The sequence below is a fragment of the Hyperoodon ampullatus genome (genome assembly GCF_949752795.1).
Source record: "Hyperoodon ampullatus genome assembly, chromosome: 13".
NCBI lineage: Eukaryota > Metazoa > Chordata > Mammalia > Artiodactyla > Ziphiidae > Hyperoodon > Hyperoodon ampullatus.
The window spans coordinates 9832883-9852927 of NC_136926.1; the positions used below are offsets into that span (position 1 = coordinate 9832883).

At 50.8% G+C, this 20045-nt stretch overlaps 1 protein-coding gene across 2 annotated transcripts in view; it reads left to right on the top strand.

Moving 5' to 3' along the window:
• Nucleotides 1-20045, top strand: part of CUX2 (cut like homeobox 2) — a gene marked incomplete at both ends in the record, with an annotated part of 264482 nt that overhangs the window by 213591 nt on the left and 30846 nt on the right. For both annotated transcript variants that reach the window (XM_079717842.1, XM_079717841.1), the window contains 5 exons: nt 10968-11102; nt 14200-14323; nt 16579-16658; nt 17561-17627; nt 19178-19226. In XM_079717842.1, the coding sequence (XP_079573968.1) occupies nt 10968-11102; nt 14200-14323; nt 16579-16658; nt 17561-17627; nt 19178-19226 (455 nt within the window). The remainder of the gene's footprint in view (nt 1-10967; nt 11103-14199; nt 14324-16578; nt 16659-17560; nt 17628-19177; nt 19227-20045) is intronic.

The window sequence follows — 20045 nt, forward strand, 5'->3', positions numbered from 1 at the left end:
AGACAAGTACACCTGGTCCTCCTGGCCCAGGGCTCCAAAGGCTGGTACTTTTGTTGAGGAGAAATTGAGTCACAGAGCTCCAAATTCAGGGGGCAGAGAGATGCCAGGAGGAGCACTAGCAGGACTCTAGGCTGAAGGACCCTCTCAGGGTGGGACCAGTCCCCCTTCTGCCATCTTGCATCCTGTATCACACCTGAGTTCTTTTTCTTTTTTTTTTTTGCGGTATGCAGGCCTCTCACTGCTGTGGCCTCTCCCGTTGCGGAGCACAGGCTCCGGACGCACAGGCTCAGCGGCCATGGCCATGGCCCAGCCGCTCCGCGGCATGTGGGATCTTCCTGGACCGGGGCACGAACCCGTGTCCCCTGCATCGGCAGGCAGACTCTCAACCACTGCACCACCAGGGAAGCCCCGTCACACCTGACTTCTTTGATCCTCAGTTTCCCCACTTGTGAAATACGGATAATGATCCCACCTAATTATAGGCCCATTGGGTGGCTTCAGTGGGAATGGGGAACACTTCACATGGTGCCTGGCACAGAGTAGTAGCCCCATGCAATTCATTCAACAAACATTGAACTCCTACTGTTTGAAAGACACTCTCCTCTACACCAAGGGCACAATGTTAAGCAAAACAGACACTGTTCCTGCCTGCCTGGAACTTTCTGTGCAGCTTAGTCTATGGAAACTTTGTTTTTATGACAATGGACATGGGTTTGAGTCCCAGCTCCGCTGCTCCCTGGATGCGTAGCCTTGAGTAACTAGCTCTACCTCTCTGAGCCTCTGTTTCCTCCTCTGGAAAAGCACACTTACCTTCTGTTACCTCTGGGAGGATTAAGCAAGGTGAAGAGTATAAAATCCTAAGCTGGTGTCTGGCACACAGTAAATGCTCAGTAGACCAGCGGCTGCCATTGCTGTTGGTGGTGGTGTTACTGTTACATCACCACCCAGTGCCAAGAAGGAAGACCCTCTCCAGCCCCTCTGTCCGTGCTTAAGCCGGGAGACCCGGAAGCAGCCAGCCCTAGCGATGGAGGGAAGAAAGCACGGCCCCCATTTGCATACAAGGGCTGGGCAGGCCATCTGCTATTGAAAAGTTAGGATTAAAGGATCAAAGTTAGGCTCGCTGCCGCCGTCAGTAGCCTGAACCTCCTGCCCACACAGGCGCCCGGAGCCGGGGCCCAGATGGGAGAAGGCTTCTGTCTCAGAGATACTTTGGAGGGGCACACGCATACTTCTGCATATATGTGTTTCTAAACAGCCTCTCGGACAGCCTTTGCGGCTCCAGCTTTCCTAAAAAAAGCTCTGAGCACCGCTTTCCTTCAGATGGACACAGTGGGAGGAATGAGACAGCTTTCCCTAGATTCACGACTCTCCCACACAGCCCCATAGACACTTTTTTTAAAAAACACCAACAGCATCAGCTAGTGGTAGAAGATGGAATAGTTGATGTTCTATCCATCTCCTCCTACAAAGGCTTTGGAAAGCCTGGTGTGAGATTAAAATATTATAAATCCGTTGGCAGTATTCTCTAGGGGTTTAGATCCAATGTAACCAAAATGAATTAGTCATTTTATTAAGCAGTTTATGCATAAAGAGCCAGTTGATGGCTGTAAGACAAAGGCACTCTATTTCCTGACGACGTTCCCCCCCGCCGCATGCCCATCAGGACCTGCCACCTCGGATGGTTCATATTTGATCTTCCGTGTCTGCCAACGTGCTTAACTAATCCAAAGGATATGTAGTCAAACACTTCTGATTTGGGGTCCCCTGTTTTGGGCTTTTTAAATTCAGGTTGGATCTAAAGCCGTTTGATTCCCGCTGCCACTGCCCTTGTCTGTATATTGACAGTGTGTATGTTGCAGGAGCGAAGTGGGGGAAATAAAGTCCCGCTCACAGCTCTGGGCAGCCACGTGTCTCAGCTGAAAGGTTTCCAGTGGAAGCACTGAGCCCGGCAGAAAGCCAGGCTCCCTGGCTCCAGATGAGGAGCTACAGGGATGTTCTGTCACTTCTCCTGACACTGAGATATGCGGCTTGCCAGACGTTGGAGGGGGACACAGGTCGCTTTGGAGACTGGGGGTCAGCGGGACCCCACGCTTCCCCAAGTGGGGTCACCTGACATAGGGAGCAGCCTTGGTGAACCTGGCGCAACACAGACTTGGAATACATTGCACACCAGGTATCACGTTTTTAGTTCCTTCTAGAGAAAGTCTCAGTCAGGTGCTAAAGCATCTTAAATGCCTATGGAACACCTGTGAATCTCTCCTTTTAACCAAGGAAGAGCCGGCCTCAAGCTCAAGGTCTTGAGCAGGCAATGGGGATGTAACTAGAATTGAATAACATCAGTTTCTTGATTTTTCCTTTGTACTTATTTTAATGGTTAAAACCCCTTTTTTATGATACAGAATCCCAATGATCTACTTACAATAGTGAAAGAAATATTCCTTTAAAATATATTTAAGTTAAAAACATCAAATCACATAAGGACAGATATCAAGTTGGTAATATTTTGGGGGGCAGGTGGATGCAGCTTAAGGTGTGACATGTCACCAGCATTTGACGATTGGGCCACCCTGGGTTCAAATCCAGCTCCGCCTTTTTCAGCAAGTGGCTTCCCTCTGCTGGGCTGCAGTTTTCTCATCTGGAAAATGGGGAGGATAGCAATGTCTCATGTGGTTGTTTTGAAGATTAAATGAGATATAAATATCTGCAAAGTACCTGGCATACGTCAGGGTGCAGGGGGTGGTGGGGATGAAGAAATGTCAGTTCCCTGGAGCTTTTGGCTCAAGATGCTGGGTGGGCATCTCGTCTGCTCTTTACCCCAGCTTCCTGGATATGGGTGCCCCATCTGCCCCAGAATGAATGTTTGCTGGAGTTGGGAGGAGGAAGACCAGAAACTAGTGTTTGAAGAGCCAGAGCCTGCTCTGAACCCAGTCACCACCCACCAGCACCCAGACCAGCCTACAGGGAGGAGAGGTGAAGCTGGCACCAAGAAATACCCAGGCTTCGCCAGCCTCTCTGAGCCCCGTGTCCTCATCAGTAAAACGGGTCAGTTGTTGTGAAGACGAAGCTAAGCTGTGTTTCTGGGACAGTAACTCAGGGGGGATTGGTCAGGATGGTGTGCCAGCATGTCTTGGTCTAATGGGAGCTGTTTCTCCTGGTGCTTCCTGGGTCTGGATTATTCTCTCTCAGCCCACTGCTGGCTTCCTCATTTCCTTCAGGGCTCTGCTCAAATGTCACCTCCCTGACCAGGCTGCCTCAATTAGCACACTGCCCCCAAGCACACACCTCAGGCCACTCTCTCCCCCAACCCTGCTGTTTTTGTTCTCAGCCCCCTTAGAGCCGTTGGTTTATTTGTCCTTTGGCCATCTCTCCCCTCTAGAATGTCAACCCCAGGAAGGCAGGAATTTCCTCTTATTTACTGCTGTATCTCCAGGGCCCAGAAACTTCCCTAAGTAGATGCTCAGGAAGTATCCAGCAACCGAAGAAATGGTATCTGACACATAGCAGGTGCTCAGTAAAAAGGTACAAATGAATAAATGGCTGAATTACAGACTGTATTAGTTTTTTCCTGCTGCTGTAACAAATGACCACTAACTTAGATGCTTAAAACAAGCAACATTTCTTGAGCACCTACTGTGTGAAAGGCATTGGGAGAAAGGGGTTGCTGAGGAATGAAAGCTAGATGCCCCCAGACCCCTGTGACTGTCAGGTTCTCTGAGAAACCTCCCAACATTTCAAAGATTTGCTGTCATTTCTGTCTCTTTCACTTTGTATTTGTAAGAGCAGCCAGTGACGTTTAGCTGATGCATCAACTAATACCAGTTGGGCAAAGTAAGCAGGAAGCCCTTGGATGTGTCAGCTACCCCAGCTGAGCATTTTACTTACGCCTAACTTGGCAGAATCTTCCAGTCCTCTGAATGCTAATATTTTTTTTCTACCTAACCCAATCCCCAGCAATGTAGCTCAGACTTCCGTGGATTTCTCCCAGATGGGGGAGCTGGGAAGAAATGAGTTTACCCACATGCCATAAAGTCTAGGAATTCTGTGGGGAGGAAATAAAGAATGGAATATGCTTGGAGAAATAAGTGATCATCGTTGCTGTGCACTCTTCAGAGCAGGGACCATACTCAACCCACCACCCTATTCCTCAGTAGTTGGAGAGGATGAACATACAGGAGGATCGGAGCCCAGCACCTGCTGCTTTGTCTTATGAGGCACACTTGTCTTCCTGGACGACTGGTGAAATGGGTGCAGCAGGAGGGAAGTAGGTTAGGCTTAAGTAAGAACTTCCTTCCTATGAGACTTGGAGTCTAGCAGCTCCTTAGTCCTGCCTTTCTCACAGTTGGTATCCAGCCAGTTGCCACGTATTATAGGTTGAATTGTGTGCCCCCAAAAGATATGTTGAAGTCCTGACCCCTGGTACCTGTGAATGTGACCGTATTTGGAAATAGAGTCTTTGCAGATGTGATGATGAAAAGGGAAGGTCCTTAGGGTGAGACCCTAATCCACCATGACTGGTGTCCTTATAAGAAGAGGAGAGAGATACACAGAGAAGAGGGCCAAGCAATGACAGAGGCAGAGATTGAAGTGATGCCACCACAAGCTGAGAAATGCCAAGGATTGCGAGCGACACCAGAAGCTAGGAGACAGCGTGGAACAGATCAAGAGAGCACAGCTCTGCCAGCACCTTGATTTTGGACTTTGAACCTCCAGAGTACACACGATGTATTAGTTTTCAGAGGCTGCCATGCCAAATTTCCATAAACTGGATGGTTTAAAACAATGGAAATTTATTCTCTCGGTTTTGGAGGCCAGAAGCCCAAAATCAAGGTGTTGGCAGTGTTGGTTCCTTGTGGAGGCGCACAGGGAGAATCCGTTCCATTCCTCTCTCCTAGCTTCTGGTGGTGGCCGGCCATCGTTGGCATTCCTTGGCTTGTAGACACATCATTTCAATCTCTGCCTCTGTCTTCACAGGGCCTTCCCTGTGTGTTGTCCCTCTGTGTCCTCTCCTCTTATTGTAAAGACACCAGTCATTGGATTAGTCAACCCTAATCCAGTCGACCTCATCTTAACTTGATTTCATCTGCAAAGACCCTGTTTCTAAATAAGGTCAGTTTCACAAGTTCTGGATGGACATAAATTTGGGGAAATGCTATTCAGCCTAGAACACCACACCCCATCAGTTCTTCCTGTCTACCTATTGTGTCTGAGCACTTCCCCCAACTCCTCCTGCCACCGCCCTGATCCCCCAGCATCACTGCCTGGACTATTGCTGTAGCCCCCTGACTGGCTCCCTCTACAGCCCATTTTTCTTGCAGCAGCTTGGATGAGCCTTTGAAAAATGCGAATTAGAACATGTCACTTTCTAATGCTCTTAAGATAAGTCCTTTCCCCATCCATATTATCTGACTGGGATGTCAGCTACACATAGACAGGGTCACTACTGTGCCCCCCACAGATAGAGGCTCAACAAACTCTTGCTGAGTGAAGCAGGTGCATGGACTCATAGGTCCCCCTGTGAGCTCTGCCCACTTTAGATTCACCACTGTGGAATGTACCAGCACCTCAACATGGGCTCCACACCCACAGACTCCAGAGTCTAGCTGCAGCTCCACAGGAGAGGCACTGTGACTATCCCCACTTTACAGACCAGTAAACTGAGGCTCTGAGAGGCAAAAGAGTAATCACATATTGGTTTGGGTCCTCTGGAAGCATTCACATGCCAAGATGGCACCGGATGTGCAAGAGATTTATTGGGGAAGATGCCTGTGAAGGATGAAGGAGAGGGAGAGGAGACCAGGAGAGCGTTCACTTGGTGATGCTGGTCTAACACCTGGGAAGGGAGAGAGGGAAGGAAGGAGGGTTGGTAGGAGGAACCTCAAACTGCAGTGCAGCTCTGAAGAAGTCTCAGCCAAGCTAAAACTAACAGGAGCCCCAAAGCAGGATGCAATAGTCTGCTCGGGCTGCTATAAGAAAACACCACAAACTAGGTGGCTTAAACAACAGAATTTTATCTCTTACAGTTCTGGAGGCTGGGAAGTCCAAGATCAAGGTACCAGCAGGGTTGGTTTCTGGTGAGAGCTCTTCTCCTGGCTTGTAGATGGCTGCCTTCTTACTGTGTCCCCACATGGCCTTTCCTTTCTGCACGTGCAGAGGGAGAAAGCTCTAGTGTCTCTTCCTCTTCTTGTAAGGACACCAGTCCTATCAGATTGGGCCCCACTCTTAATGACCTCATTTAACCTTAATTACTTCCTTAAAGCCCTGTCTCCAGATACAGTTGCATCAGGGGTTAAGGCTTCAACATATGGGTTTGGGGGAAAACATTTTAGTCTATATACTAGGTTGCCTTTTCCAGCATCGGCAGGAGTGGCCCAGCCCTACTGTCTCTGTCTTGCTCGGTCATTGGCTGGGAGCAGGCCTGGGGAAACCTGGCTTCCAAACAAACACTGCAGTGTATCCGAAGGTGCAGCTCCTGGAGACTGTCACCAACTCCTCGCAGGACGTTCTTTCTTGAAGGGAGAGCTGGGTGGCACATCTCACACTGCCACAAGTCATAAGAATGAGGGTAACGCTCACTTAGACTCTGTTAGGTGCCAGGCACTGTCACAGGGGCTCAGCGTGCTCATGGAGTCCCTGCACAGCCCTCTACAGTAGGTCCTGTTGTTATCCGTGTTTTACTGAAGGGGAAACTGAGGCTCAGGGGACCTAAGTGACTTTCCCTAAAGTTGTCACAGCCAGGATTTGACCGTCAGCCTCCCAACCTGTCCCTCTCCCCCCTTTATCTGAGAGTGGCTTTGGGAATTTGGAGGATTCACAATGTTCAAACCTCAAGTGTCAAGTTCAGCTATGAAGGCGTTTAATAATCACCCTCCCTGAGCATCCCAGCGCCAAGGAATAGGCCCAGGGCCAAAAGCACTCACTTTGGCAGGACCACACCCCTATCTGGTGATAACCAATGTTGATTGAGTGTGTGCCTCAGGGATACTTGTGATAGAAATTTGGAGCCCAGAGAAGTCTGATGCTTTGTCCAAGGTCACACAGCAAGCCTGTGGCAAGGCCAAGAACAGTGCCCTCATTCTTGTGCTTCTGGCCTAATAATCCCCCATGCCCTGCCTCAAGGCAGCTTAGCCCACTACAAAGAGTCACCAGGCACTCCGGGTTCAAATCCCACCCCTGCCACTTCTGAGCTCGGCGACCTTGAGCACATAGAATCTCCTCTCTGGGCCTTCATTTCCTTGTCTGGAAAATGGAAATAGCAGCATCTACCTTATTGGGCCTCACCTTGGGGAAGTGATTTCACTCCCCCATGCCTCAGTTTCCCCATCTATAGAATGGGAACACAACAGACCTACTAACAGTGTTGTGGTGAAGACTGTATGAATTCTAATCGATTTAAAGTGCTCTGGCTGTTAGGATTTGGCCACAGCCTGACTTCAACTGAGTCATCTGAACCTTCCCCGACTTCCTCTCTCAAATTGGGGATCTAGGAGGAAGCACAGTGTGGGAAGAAGAGGCCGAGGCCCAAGGCCCCATCTTGACCTTATCACCAACTCACTGGCAGACTTCAGGGAAGTCATGGGACCCCACTTTTCCCCAACTGTGCACTGGGGTAGGGGTGTTAGACACTTGACAAATTGTCCCTCCTCAGTGTGACTTTCTAAGCTGGAGCCTTTGAGTCCCTGAGTGGAACTCAACGCAGGATTACTGGATTCTGAGTCTCCCAGGCACTGATGAGAGTATATGAGGCCTTACCCTGTCGTGAGTCTCCGTGGAGTTTTGCCATGTAGACAACAGCTCCTAGAACGTCACGGGACGGTGTGCTGCCCCCTCTCAGGGTAATAACAGTAGCCAACACTTATCAAGCCCTACTGTGCACCCAGCACTGTGCAAATCTCTGTACACATTCTCTCATTCAATCCTTGCAGCCCCATTTTACAGATAAGAAAATGGAGGCTTGGAGAGGTTAACTGTCCAAAGGTCACATGGCCAGTTTAGAGCTGGAGCTGACAACAGCAGTCCTTAAATCATGCTGCCTCTCTCAGTAATCTTTTTCAGTCTTCCCAGTAGTAACTTCTGAGAAGTAGAAACTGTAATATTTTCTGACTTTTTAAGTGGGGAAACTGAGGCTCAAGACCAGCGCTGGACTTCATGTTCTGAGAGTTTAACCACTCTGTTCTACCCTGTACTGGCAAATGAAGGCAAAGAGAGCCTTGGAACCCGCTGACCCCGTACTGAGTGTCCACTCGCCACCCACCTTCTCCAGCCTCTGCAGGAGGCCACCTGCGGTCAGCTTCCCCTGGACAAAGAGCACAAGGCAGCAAGGGATGACCGCACTGCCTCCGAGCAGAACAAACATCAATTTCTGATCCCTGGGAGTGGGGTAAATGACATCCTTTTTCACCCGAGCATCATCTTTTGGCTTGGACAGGCTCCTAGCCAGCCGGCCCCTGAGCCATGAGCTGGATGTTTCCCACCTCCTTGGAACCAGAGCGAGCCCTCCATGCCGCTCTCAGCTGCAGCCTCCCGTGTTTATCTAACCTCCCTGACCCCAGCAAGCGCTTGTCGCCTTTTTCTTCCTTTCTCAAAAACCAGGACACAATAGGAAGCGTTTCCCTGAACTTATTAAAAAATCCAGACTTGTAAATTAATTTGTCCGTGTTGTACAAAGGCAGTGCAGATGGACTCATTAGCATGCACACAACAAATAATTATAGATGAATTTTTAGCTGGCCTGCCTAATGCGCTTGCTGGGTTAATTATGTCAATGTATAATTACATCAGCCCGGGGAGACATAATGGCATACCCTGCTGAGCAGCCCCTGCCTAATGACGGGGCATGGGGGAGTGCTGACAGAGGAAAGCCAGCAGCAGCGTTCCCGTGCACCTGCTTACCTCGACACAAACACCCATTGTCTGAGCCTCCCACCACCTAAACAAACAGGCGGGAGAAGAGGGATAAAATGCAGAGGTGGCCTTGTTCCAACCAGACCTGAAGGTCCCCAAGTATAGGCTCTGCCCTGTTTCTTCCATCAGCAGATATTTATTGGGTTGGACTGTGGGTCAGGCTTCATTCACCCCACAAGGGGTCCAGTGGAGGAGCAAGAACAGATGCAGTCCCAGCCCTGCCTTGTTGTGGAGTTTGCAGTCCAGCGGGTATTAATTAGGTGCACTTGCAAATCAATGAAAATTGGAAGTACAGTGAGTGCTGTGAAGGAAAGGTGCAGGCAGCTGGGAGAGCTCATACTAGAAGACCGACTGGTCAAGGAAGGCTTCCTGGAAGAATTGGCATTTGAGTTGCTAAGATGAGTAAGCATTAACTAGCTGAAAGGGATAGGGGAGGGCAGGGTGTTCCTGGCAGAGGCTCCCTCCCATACAAAGTCTCTGGGGTGGGAAGGTGCATTTGAGGGACTGAGAGAAGAAGGTCAGTGTGGCTTGCACTCAGAAGGGCAGGAATAATAGTGAGGGCTTCCATTTGTCCTGAGCTGACCAAGTGCCAGGAACCGTGTTGAGCACTTTACATGAATCTTCATCACAGGCCCACGAGGTCAGTACTTTTATTGTGAGGCACAGAGAGGTAGCGCCATTTACCAAGGTCACACAGCAATCCTAAGAAGCAAGTATGGATTAGACCAGGACCAGGGACATCTGACTCCAGGGTCCACACCAGCAGAGAACAATGGCCAAGCAGATGCTGATGGGAGATCCCAAAGGAGGGGCCAGGAAGAGAGAGGGCTCTGGGGCATTAGAAAAAATGTGGACCAGACCAGCCCCCTTGGTCTGAAGCGAGGAGGCCCTGGCTTCCTTGGGACCCCATGAACACCTACCTACCTGCAACTACTGGGGTCGAAATATCCACACCACTGGGACAGGAAGTCTTTGTGGCATCAGAGAAAGAGACCCAGACTTGAGTCTCTCCTCCACTCTTCAGCAAGTCACCTGGCTTCTCTGAGCAGTTTCCTCATATGTGAAAACAAGTTAGATCCAGGCCAGCCTCCAGGGGATGCTGGGTGCATCGTGGGAACCTATTCCCAGGGACTGGCTTTGTAACATGGAAGATGCTACACCAAACCTCCTGCCCCAGGTGGGGAGTTGCTGGAAGAAGAGGTGTTGGATTCTAGATCTGAAGGAAGACGAAGTGCTTGCTAGGTGACAGGGTGGGATCGGGGACAGAATTCCAGGTGGAAGGACCTGGAGTCCTCAATTTAGCTATTGGGAAATACGGAGACATCTTATATCCAGGTGTATATCTCGCCCCCAGAAAAACTATTATTTAATCGGCCACAAGTGTCACAAATGATGGTGTGTTGGCCCAGATCCATTGAAAAGCACCCCAAGGGTTATATGTGCAAAGATGCTATTAGGGAACCTCGGGTGAAGGAAAATAGGGAGGGAGCTAGGAGAGGTGGGGAACTGGGTGGAAGCATCGAGACCGCATTATAGCCTAAGGAAGGGAACACTGGGGAAGGCCACGGGCCGGTCCTCAGCCCTCAGAGCAGTTTTGTGTCCCCCAGGAGCAGGTCTGCCTCTACCCTCGCTGCCTGCAGGCCTTGTCTGGGAAGTCCCATGAGAAGGCTAGGCTTGAACTGATGGATTTCAGAGTGTGCCTGCTAGGGTCCTTGCTAAGTGATGTTCCCTGTGGTCGGAGGTGTGCAGGACACAATCTCATGGCCACCACAGATGGCATCTAGAATCAGGAAAATGAAGTTATTATGATAATTGTTATTATTATTCCCAGCTGGGCAGGACAGCCACACCCGTGGGGATGGCACATGCTCTCCGGAGCAGGTGCCTGGAGATCTGCTCCCTCATAAAGCAGGAAGTTCACGTTGCTCCACTAAGCCACCAGAGCGATTCCAGATGGCTCCTGTGGATGCTTCCTCCCACCCAAGCTCCCTGGCCCTGTGGCCTCAGCCGGGGCACCCCCTGACCCCCACGGCTCCCACCACCCCTGTCCTCCTCTCTCTGTGCAGACCCCGTGCCTGTGTTTGAGGCTTCACGCAGCCCAGACGACAGACTGCAGTCCCCCAGCTTCGACCCCAGCGGGCAGCCGCGGCGAGAGCTCCACAGTTCGTGGAAGAGATACCCTGAGCTCCTCGGCCCCAAAGGTACTGATAAGGTTTTCACAGGATGTCCATAATAAACAAATGGGCTGTGGATCTTTGGCAGCCAAACTCGGCCACCCTTGTGGGGGAAGGAGGGCAGGGAACTCAACTCTATCATAATTTTAGATGTGGGATGGGTTAAGGTGCAGTTCTGCTGAGACAGACCAACCCCAAATCTCAGAGGCTTAATATATTTGAAGGGAGGGGAAGTTGCAGGGGACACTCCACGCAGTCATTCAGGGACCCAGGCTGTGGCAGTCCTGCCATCGTCAATCCTCGACATCCAGAGTCACAGTGAGTGTTGACACCTGGCCAACAGGCAGAGAAAGAATGTGGAGGATCACACTGAGGTGGTGGGAGTGGCGCACATCACTTTGGCCACATCCCTGCTGCAAAGGAGGCTGGAAAATGTAGTCTGGCTGTGTGTCCAGAAGGAGAGGGAAATAGGATGTAGTGAACACAGCACTGTCTCAGCCCCAAATGAGACAAGTTAAGATACTAGCAAAGCTAAAAATAATAATGCTTGGGTGTACATATGTTGTGATAAAAATGTTTAAAAGCAAGAGAATGGTGAACAAAATTCAGCATGGTGGTTACCTCTGGAAGGTGAGGTAGGAGGTTACCATAGGGAGGAGCCAATAGCAGGTGAAAGCCATTGGTGGCCGTCCAAGGTTTGGATGTTCATTGACCTGCAGGCACTGTCATAGGCACCGGGGACACAGCCAGGAACAAAACAGACAAAAATCTCTGCTCTCATCATGCTGACCTTCTAGAGGGAGGGACTGAGTGTCAATAAATGTTCGTAAAATATATAGTATGTCAGTTGGTGAGAAAGACTTTGGGGAAAAAATTGAGCAGAGAATTGGGGGAGTCAGGTGAAGGGATTCTTGTTTAAGGAACGAAAGAGTAGGATTTACCTCAGAGGTCAGCCAGCTTTTTCTGAAAAGGGCCAGAAAGTAATTATTGCAGGTATTGCAGGTCATGTAGTTTCTGTCACAACTACTTAACTCTGGGTGAAAGCAGCCATAGATAGTATGTAAATGAGTAGGCATGGCTTTGTTTCAATAATACTTTATTGACAAAACAGGTGGTGGGCCAGATTTGGCATGTAGTGAAGATAAAATGGGCTGAGGCCTGTCAAATGAAAGCATGACACGAAGTCTCTTCTCAGGAAACAACCACTCTCTCACAGTCCCCCATTTCACAACCTCCTCCCTTCCCCCTCCCCACATTACGTAGAGAGCACCTGCTGTAAGCCTGGCCCTAGGCAGGGTCTTCTGGGGAAGATTTACAGTGACTAAAATAACAGCACTTTGCCAACTCTGGTCCTGCACCTGGAATACGATTCCAACCACACTGACAAGCCAGGACTTGGCAGTTCTTCAGCCCCTGCTCATATGTACACACCTCTGTGAAGCTTCTGAGTTTCCCCAGCAAAATTGTCACTTCTTCCTCTGAGGTCCCTCTGAGGTTCAAACTTCCTTCTGTAAGAATAATAGTAGTTGTGGAAATTGCCTCTTGAGAGCATTTGCTCTGTGCAGTGTGCCTTTCACACAGCATCTCACTGTCTCCTGGCATCAATCTTTTGAGGTGTCATTGGCCTCATTTTACAGATGAGGAAACTGAGTCACAGAAGCCGCAGGTGGCCAAGTGGGGAATCAGAACAGAAGTTTTTGACCTTGGTCCTGGGCTGTGTTTCTCCTTGAGGACACTTGTTATTCTGCATCATGATGGTCAAAACTTGCCTTTTTGTTCACTGTTGTGGCCTAGGCACCTGGAACGTTCCCAGTACATGTGTGCACGTGTGTGTGTGTGTGTGTGTGCGCGCATGTGTGTATTATAAGCTGACTGCTGTACTAGCCTCTAGAGTAGAGGGGCTCACTCTACAAACCGCCCAGCTCTACACTCACCCTCCTGTGCCAGGATCACAGTAGAAACTTAAAAACTAGGACAGGATTTAACTGAGTCACTTGGACCCAAGGTTGGGAGAACAAATTTTGGAACTCTTGAGCCACTCACCTTCAATGGCTGGCCCCTGAGCAACTCTCTCTCCATGAGTTCGGTGCCAAAGGCACACACTGATCCCCAAATGAACTGCCACAGGGCCTGTAAAGATGGACCTGACGTGGGCCCTGCCCCAGCGCACCTGCAGGTGAGGGGCGATGACTGAGCATCTGAGTGTGTGCCATCAATTTTGGGGAAGGGAAAACAGTGTGGTGGCTCCTCAGTAAGTTAAATCTGGAGTTACCCTGTAACCCAACCATTCCACTCCTAGGGATATACCCTAAAGAATTGAAAACAGGTGCTCAAACAAAACTTGTACACAAATGTTTATAGCAGCACTGTTCACAGTAGCCAAATTGTGGGAATAATCCAAATGTCCATTAATGGATGAAAGGGAAAAAAACAAAATATGGTATAACCATGAAATGGACTATTTTTCGGCCATAAAAAAAGAATGAAGTACTGACACATGGTCCAAAATTGATGAACCTCAAAAACATGCTAAGTGAAAGAATCAAGTCACAAAAGGATAGGTGTTATGATTCCAGTGCTATGAGATATCCAAAATACACAAATCCGTAGCGACAGAAAGCAGAACAGTGGTTGCCAGGGGCTAGGGAAGGGAGTGGGGAGCGACTGCTTAATGGGGACAGGTTTCCTTTTGGGGTGATGCCAGTGTTCTGGAATTACTGATAATGGTTGCACAGTATTTTGACTATACTACGTATCACTAAATTGTGCACTTTAAAATGGTTAAAATGGTGAATTTTATGTTATGTATATTTTACCATGATTTTTCTTAATCATACAGAAGGCCAAGGAGGCAGGAACAGGTCTGAGAGGGCAAAGGAAGCCTCTGGGTGTGCTGTCTGAGGCCGGCACGATGGAGTTTGACTTTCTTGTGCAGGCACTCGCCAAGGCTCAACCCAGCTGATCGCAGTGACAACAGGTCCTGACAGCTGCGCTCTCTCCAACGCTGAGTTTGGGAAATTGATTCTTCTCCCAGCACTGTTGATCGATCTGGTTTGCAGAAAGCAGCTCTGGCTGTCACGCCACACTCAGCAATGGGCGGTTTTCCCTCTTTTTCTCCCTCCAGAACAGAGAGAGGGGACGTCGCCGGCTGGGCCCACGCTGACTGAGGGGAGCCGCCTCCCAGGCATTCCCAGCAAAGCCCTCCTGACAGAAACTTTGCTGCAGAGAAATGAGGCAGAGAAACAAAAGTGAGTGGGGGAAGGAGAGGCAGGCTCCCGCTGCTCCAGCTTCCGGGAGGGGGGGACCTGGAAAGTCACCCCTGCCCAGGACCCTTTGGGAATCCAGATGCAGGTTGGAGATGGAGATGCAGGTCTGGATTCAAGCCACACATCAGCAGCTCAGTGGCCAGCCCTGGGCAGGTCACATCACCTCACTGAGCCTGTTTCCCCATCTAGAAAATGGAGCTAATGGTGGTATATTACCCAGGGTCCCCCAGAGGAACAACCAGTAGAATTTTTTTTTAATTAAGAGTTGTATTTTGGGACTTCCCTGGTGGTCCAGTGGTTAAGATTCCACGCTCCCAATGCAGGGGACCCGGGTTCGATCCCTGGTCAGGGAACTAGTTCCCACATGCCGCAACTAAGAGCCCGCGTGCCGCAGCAAAGACCCAACATAGCCAAATAAATAAACATTAAGAAAAAAAAGAGTTGTATTTCAAGGACTTAACGCACACAATTGAGGCTGGCGCGTCTGAATTGGTTGAGCCAGCCAGCAGGCTGGAAACTGTCAGGTGGGCGTGAGTTCTGCCATCTTGAGGCAGAATTTCTTCTTCCTCAGTTTTGTTCTTAAGACCTTCAGCTGACTGAATGAAGCCCACCTGTGTTACTGCGAATATTTTCCTTTAGTTAGCATCAACTGATTGTAGATGTTAACCTCATCTACAGAATGCCTTCACAGCAGTACATGTATTAGTGTACGACTGAATAACTGGGCACTATAGCCCAGCCAAATGGACGTATAACACTGACTGTCACAGGCAGTGTCAACTCCTAGTCTGCCATAAGAATGAAATGAAATGACACCTGTACATGCTTAGCTCAGTGCTCACAGGGAGAAGTAAATGTTTGCCTTTACAATTGGTGCAGTGGTGATAAAATATGCATTCTTAGGGCCTTTCTAGGACAATTTTACGGTGATTATTATATTTATCCTTTCTGTCATTCACTTATTTTTTCATTCCACATATTTATGGAGCCACCTACTGTGTGCCAGCCACTGTTCTAGGGAAGAGCAGTGAACAAAATGGACAAAACCTCTGCCCTCCTGGAGTTTACTTTCTAGTGAGGAAAACAAGCAAAAACGATAAGTGGTGTGCTACATGATAAGCATTGTGACGACAGATAAAGCAGAAGAGGGTGAGGATAAGATGGGGGCTGAAGTTTTTTGTTTTTTGATTTTTTTAAGTTATTTGTTTTATTTATTTATTTTTGGCTGCGTTGGGTCTTTGTTGCTGTGCGCAGGCTTTCTCTAGTTGCGGAGAGCAGGGGCTACTCTTTGTTGCTGCGGTGCAGGGTCTTCTCTTGTTGCGGAACACGGGCTCTAGGCGTGCAGGCTTCAGTAGTCGTGGCACACAGCCTCAGCAGTTGTGGCACACAGGCTTAGTTGCTCTGCAGCATGTGGGATCTTCCCGGACCAGGGCTCGAACCCATGTCCCCTGCATTGGCAGGAGGATTCTTAACCACTGCGCCACCAGGGAAGTCCCCGGGGGCTAAAGTTTTAAATAGAGTGTTGGAGGAGGCCTCACTGAGAAGGTGAGCAAAGCCGTAAGGAGGTGAGGGAGCCTTGCAGGTATATAGGGACAGAGGGAACAATCAGTGCAAAGGCCCTGAGGTAGGAACGTGCCTGATGTGTGAGGGGAGTGTGGCTGGAATGGAGTGAGCAAGGGGGAGGGGGCAGGATAAGATCAAGGTAAACGGGGCTCCTTCCCTAGAGTCACTGAGCCAGCCAAGGTAAGGCTCAGGCTTTGCATAAACCCTCCCCCAGCATAGCTAGGGGTCCTCTTTCTCTGCTGGGATGCTTGCATCACACCCAAGTTAGACCACAGTGGGCTGGGGGGGCTTCCCAAACTCCTGCCACAGAAAAGGGAAAAAAAGTGCCTCTCAAGGGGACACTAATAGTTACCAGTGATGCTGAGGGAACTCTGGGTGCTGGGCACCACATTGAACGTGCTTCACAGCACTCTCTGAGGCAGACTCCATCAGAAACCCATTTTATACATGAGGAAATTGAGGCCCAGAGAGGCAAGGTCACTGGCTGCTACAGAACCTTAACTGGGCACCAGCTCTAATGGAGGCCACACAGTCAGCAAAACAGCAGGGCAGCCAAGTGCCTGAGTGTCATGTTTAAGGACTCATTAAAAAGACGGAGGTGCAGATTTTACAGGGAGTGGGAGAAGGGACAGGAAGCCAGGATGGGCCGGTCCCCACACCAGGTCTTTTCACAGGGGCCTTCAGGAAGTACAGGCCTTCACTTTGGCAGCCAGACTGGGGGAAGCCGAGGAGAAGATCAAGGTTCTACATTCAGGTGTGTATCTGGCACATGTCCCCTGCCCTCGTGCAGCGCCCCAGCCAGTCAGACCAGGAGGCCCAGGGGGAGTGGGAGGGGGCAGTGACACCGAACACAAGGTCAGGTGTTCTAGAATCAGGAGGGCAAGAAAGGAGTTTGGGAAGGGAGAGGAAAGACTTACATTACCCAGCAGGGATCAGAGCCCCAGTCCCGGGGGTCGTACTACTGTGGAGAGAGGGTTTGAGATAGAATTCAATCCGGGATGACAAATGCAGTGCCCACAGGAGCCGGGCATGCAGCCAAGCTGGCTGGATTAGGGAATGCAGTAGGGAAGGGTGGGGTGTGGGTCAAACTGGAGAACCCAGGCCTGATCTAAAGAGGTAGCCACTGCTGAGCCCCAGCCAGGCACTGCCCAGTATAGCCAGTCCCTTCCATTTTGCCAGAGAAATCAGAAATCTGGAACTTTATGAGAAATCCCTCATTTGTTGTAATATACATGTATCTGTTGACTTCGTTGCCCCTCCCGTCCCCTCACTTCCAGGGCTGGGCCTCAGGGTGGGTGAGCTCATGCACGGACGACCCCACCCAGGTCCTGGAGTGACCTTAAAGGTGTTAGGGGGCTCATACACCAGGTCCCGGGACAGACTGCCCCCTCCACTTACCTGGGTCCCCTGAGCTTCATAGAGTCATAGAGAACCATGTCATCTGCCCTCCCCACCCTGGCCATGCCACAGCCCTCCCTCCAGCTCGAAGCCCTTCTAGGGGCAGGAAACTCACTGCTTGTCACCAGTTCTAACTGACAGAAAAATCTTTCCTCACTACCCCAAGCTTCATTCTGCCTTCCGGGCCCCAGAGAAGGGGAGCGGGTTCCACTTCCCTGGAGGTGGAGGGCCTTACTCCGGCACTTTAATTTTTCCAAGCGTTAAAGGCCACGCAGACAGAGCTGCTGGAGCTGCGGCAGAAATACGATGAGGAGGCGGCATCCAAGTAAGTGAATGCCATGCTGAGGTGTGTCTCCTGCCTGTGACCCTCCAGACATGCCTCCTCCCTCTGACCCGCCCAGACATGCCTCCTCCCTCTGACCCGCCCAGACTTGCCTCCTCCCTCTGACCTTCCAAGACATGCCTCCTCCCTCTGACCCTCCCAGACATGCCTCCTCCCTCTGACCCTCCCAGACATGCCTCCTCCCTCTGACCTTCCAATACATGCCTCCTCCCTCTGACCTTCCCAGACATGCCTCCTCCCTCTGACCCTCCCAGACATGCCTCCTCTTTCTGATATTCTCCCTCGGATTCTACCTGAGACACCCATTGAATTAAGTACTCTCTGCTCCACACCCGCATAGGCACACAGCTGTTCACCATTTATTTGTGGTGCGATCCGTGTAGCACAAGCTATAAAGGACATTCTGGGTTTCCAGCTAAGCAGACTGCTGGTCATGGGCCTCTGCCTTGCCCCAGCCTCTAGGGGCTGTCCCCACTCCCCAGGTTCACAGTCCAACCCTCAGGGCCAAGTGTCATTAACTTAAATTAATCTGGAATCAACATTTCTTCAGGCTTTAAGATATCACTTAATCTACAATTTAGCACCTACTGTTTACCCAGTGCTATGCTGGGTCCCTGGAGGAAACCCCAGAACATGGGCCTGTCCTCAGTCAAGGAGAGGAGACAGACACTAGCTGATGTACAGGAATAAAGTCTTTCAGTCACAGACACTATTGAGCACTTACTGTATGCCTGACACTGTTGTGGCCACATGGTAAATGCTATGAAGGGAAAAAACAGGAGCAGCAAGAGAGAATAACATGGAGGGGTGGGTCCTATTATCCAGGGTAGTCAGGGAGGACTTCCCTGAGGAGATGACCTTCAGAATGACATCTCAGAGATGGGAAGGAGATGGCCACATGAAGAATGCTTGGAAAGGTGCTGTGGGCAGTGGGAACAGCTTATGCAAAGAAGGCCTTGAACTGGAACATGCGTGTAGCATGTGTGTGGCTTTTAGTCACCAAATGCTCCCTGCAGGCCCCTTGTGGCCCCACCCCTTGCTAGGCAGAGGGGCAGCCGAGGTGGATGAGGCCTGTCCCGATCCTTTAGGCGCTGACAACCCAGGGGGGTGGTGAGGCAGCAAAATAAATGAGGGTAGTTGAGGGAGGCCTCCTAGGAGAACACTCTGCAGCTGGGTGTAAAGCTCAGGCCCTGTTCTCTTGAGGAAGACGTCCAGGTGGAAGGCATAGCAGAGGCAAAGGCTGGGAGGTGTAGCTCTGTGGCACCTTCAGAGAGTGGACCCCTGGGGGAGATGGAGGCCAGGCTGCCTGGAAGGGGTCCAGTGCTGAGGCCCCGTTTTCATTTCCCCCCAGCCTGGATTCTTTCCCCGCCCCACCAGCTTGGTTTCTCTCCAGTAGGAAGGATGGAAGGCAGCCTGCTCGAGGGCCCCATTGCAAGACCCTTGGGTTGGCAGGGGCTGGGGGGTTTCAGGAATGTCGGGGGCCCTGGTGGCTGCCAGAATCCCTTCCTCAGGGCCTCATCTTTCTGTCTCAGGGCAGATGAAGTCGGCCTGATCATGACCAACCTGGAGAAAGCTAATCAGGTGAGGAGACGTGTGCTGGGGGCTCATTCTCCCCGGGGCGGGGGTCTTGGGCCAGGCGGAGAGGAGGGAGTTGAGCTCAATCAATATTAATTGAACTACATGCCATGCTGAGTGCTGGGGCTGGGAGCTGTCCGGGACCCAGCCCCTGAGTTCCCAGAGGAAGGAGGGTGGGATACAGACAGAACACTCAGAAATAGGGTGATGCAGGCAGCAACGACTGGGGAAGGGGCACCAGCCCCAGACTCAGGGGTCAGGGAAGACATCCCAGGGAAGGGTCGTGGAGCTGAGACCTGACAAGTAACTTGAGACTGTAGAGGGATGGATTCCAGGCACGGGATGGTCCTGGTAAAGGCCAGGAAGCAGCCTGCAGAGCATGACAAGTGCCCTTCCCCGTGGGAGGAAGGCAGAGCAGTGACCAGAGATCCCAGGCCCACCCCCAGGCTAAGCTAGGACATGGGTCTCTCTCAACCAGACTGAGTGAGGAGCTATGTTCCATAGAGCCGAGGGCGGTGACGAGGGACAAGCCCGGGGCTGCTTCTCTCCCTCCATCCCCACCTGGCGTCTCCACCAACCTCCTCACTCGATCACCAGGCAGGCACTGTGTGGACCCTAACCTTCCCTGGGGGCCCCATATCCTAGTCCCAGCCCGGGTCCTTGTAAGTCCTTCAGCCTCTCCGAGTCTCAGTTTTCACATTTATAAATGGGATTCCCGTGTCCTGCCTTCCTCTGGCTTCAGATGTGTTGCCATCTGCGGGACAGAGTTGGGCAGGACTTTGAAAGGAGGTAAGATGTGGCCATAAGGGTCCGGTCTGGAGTCCT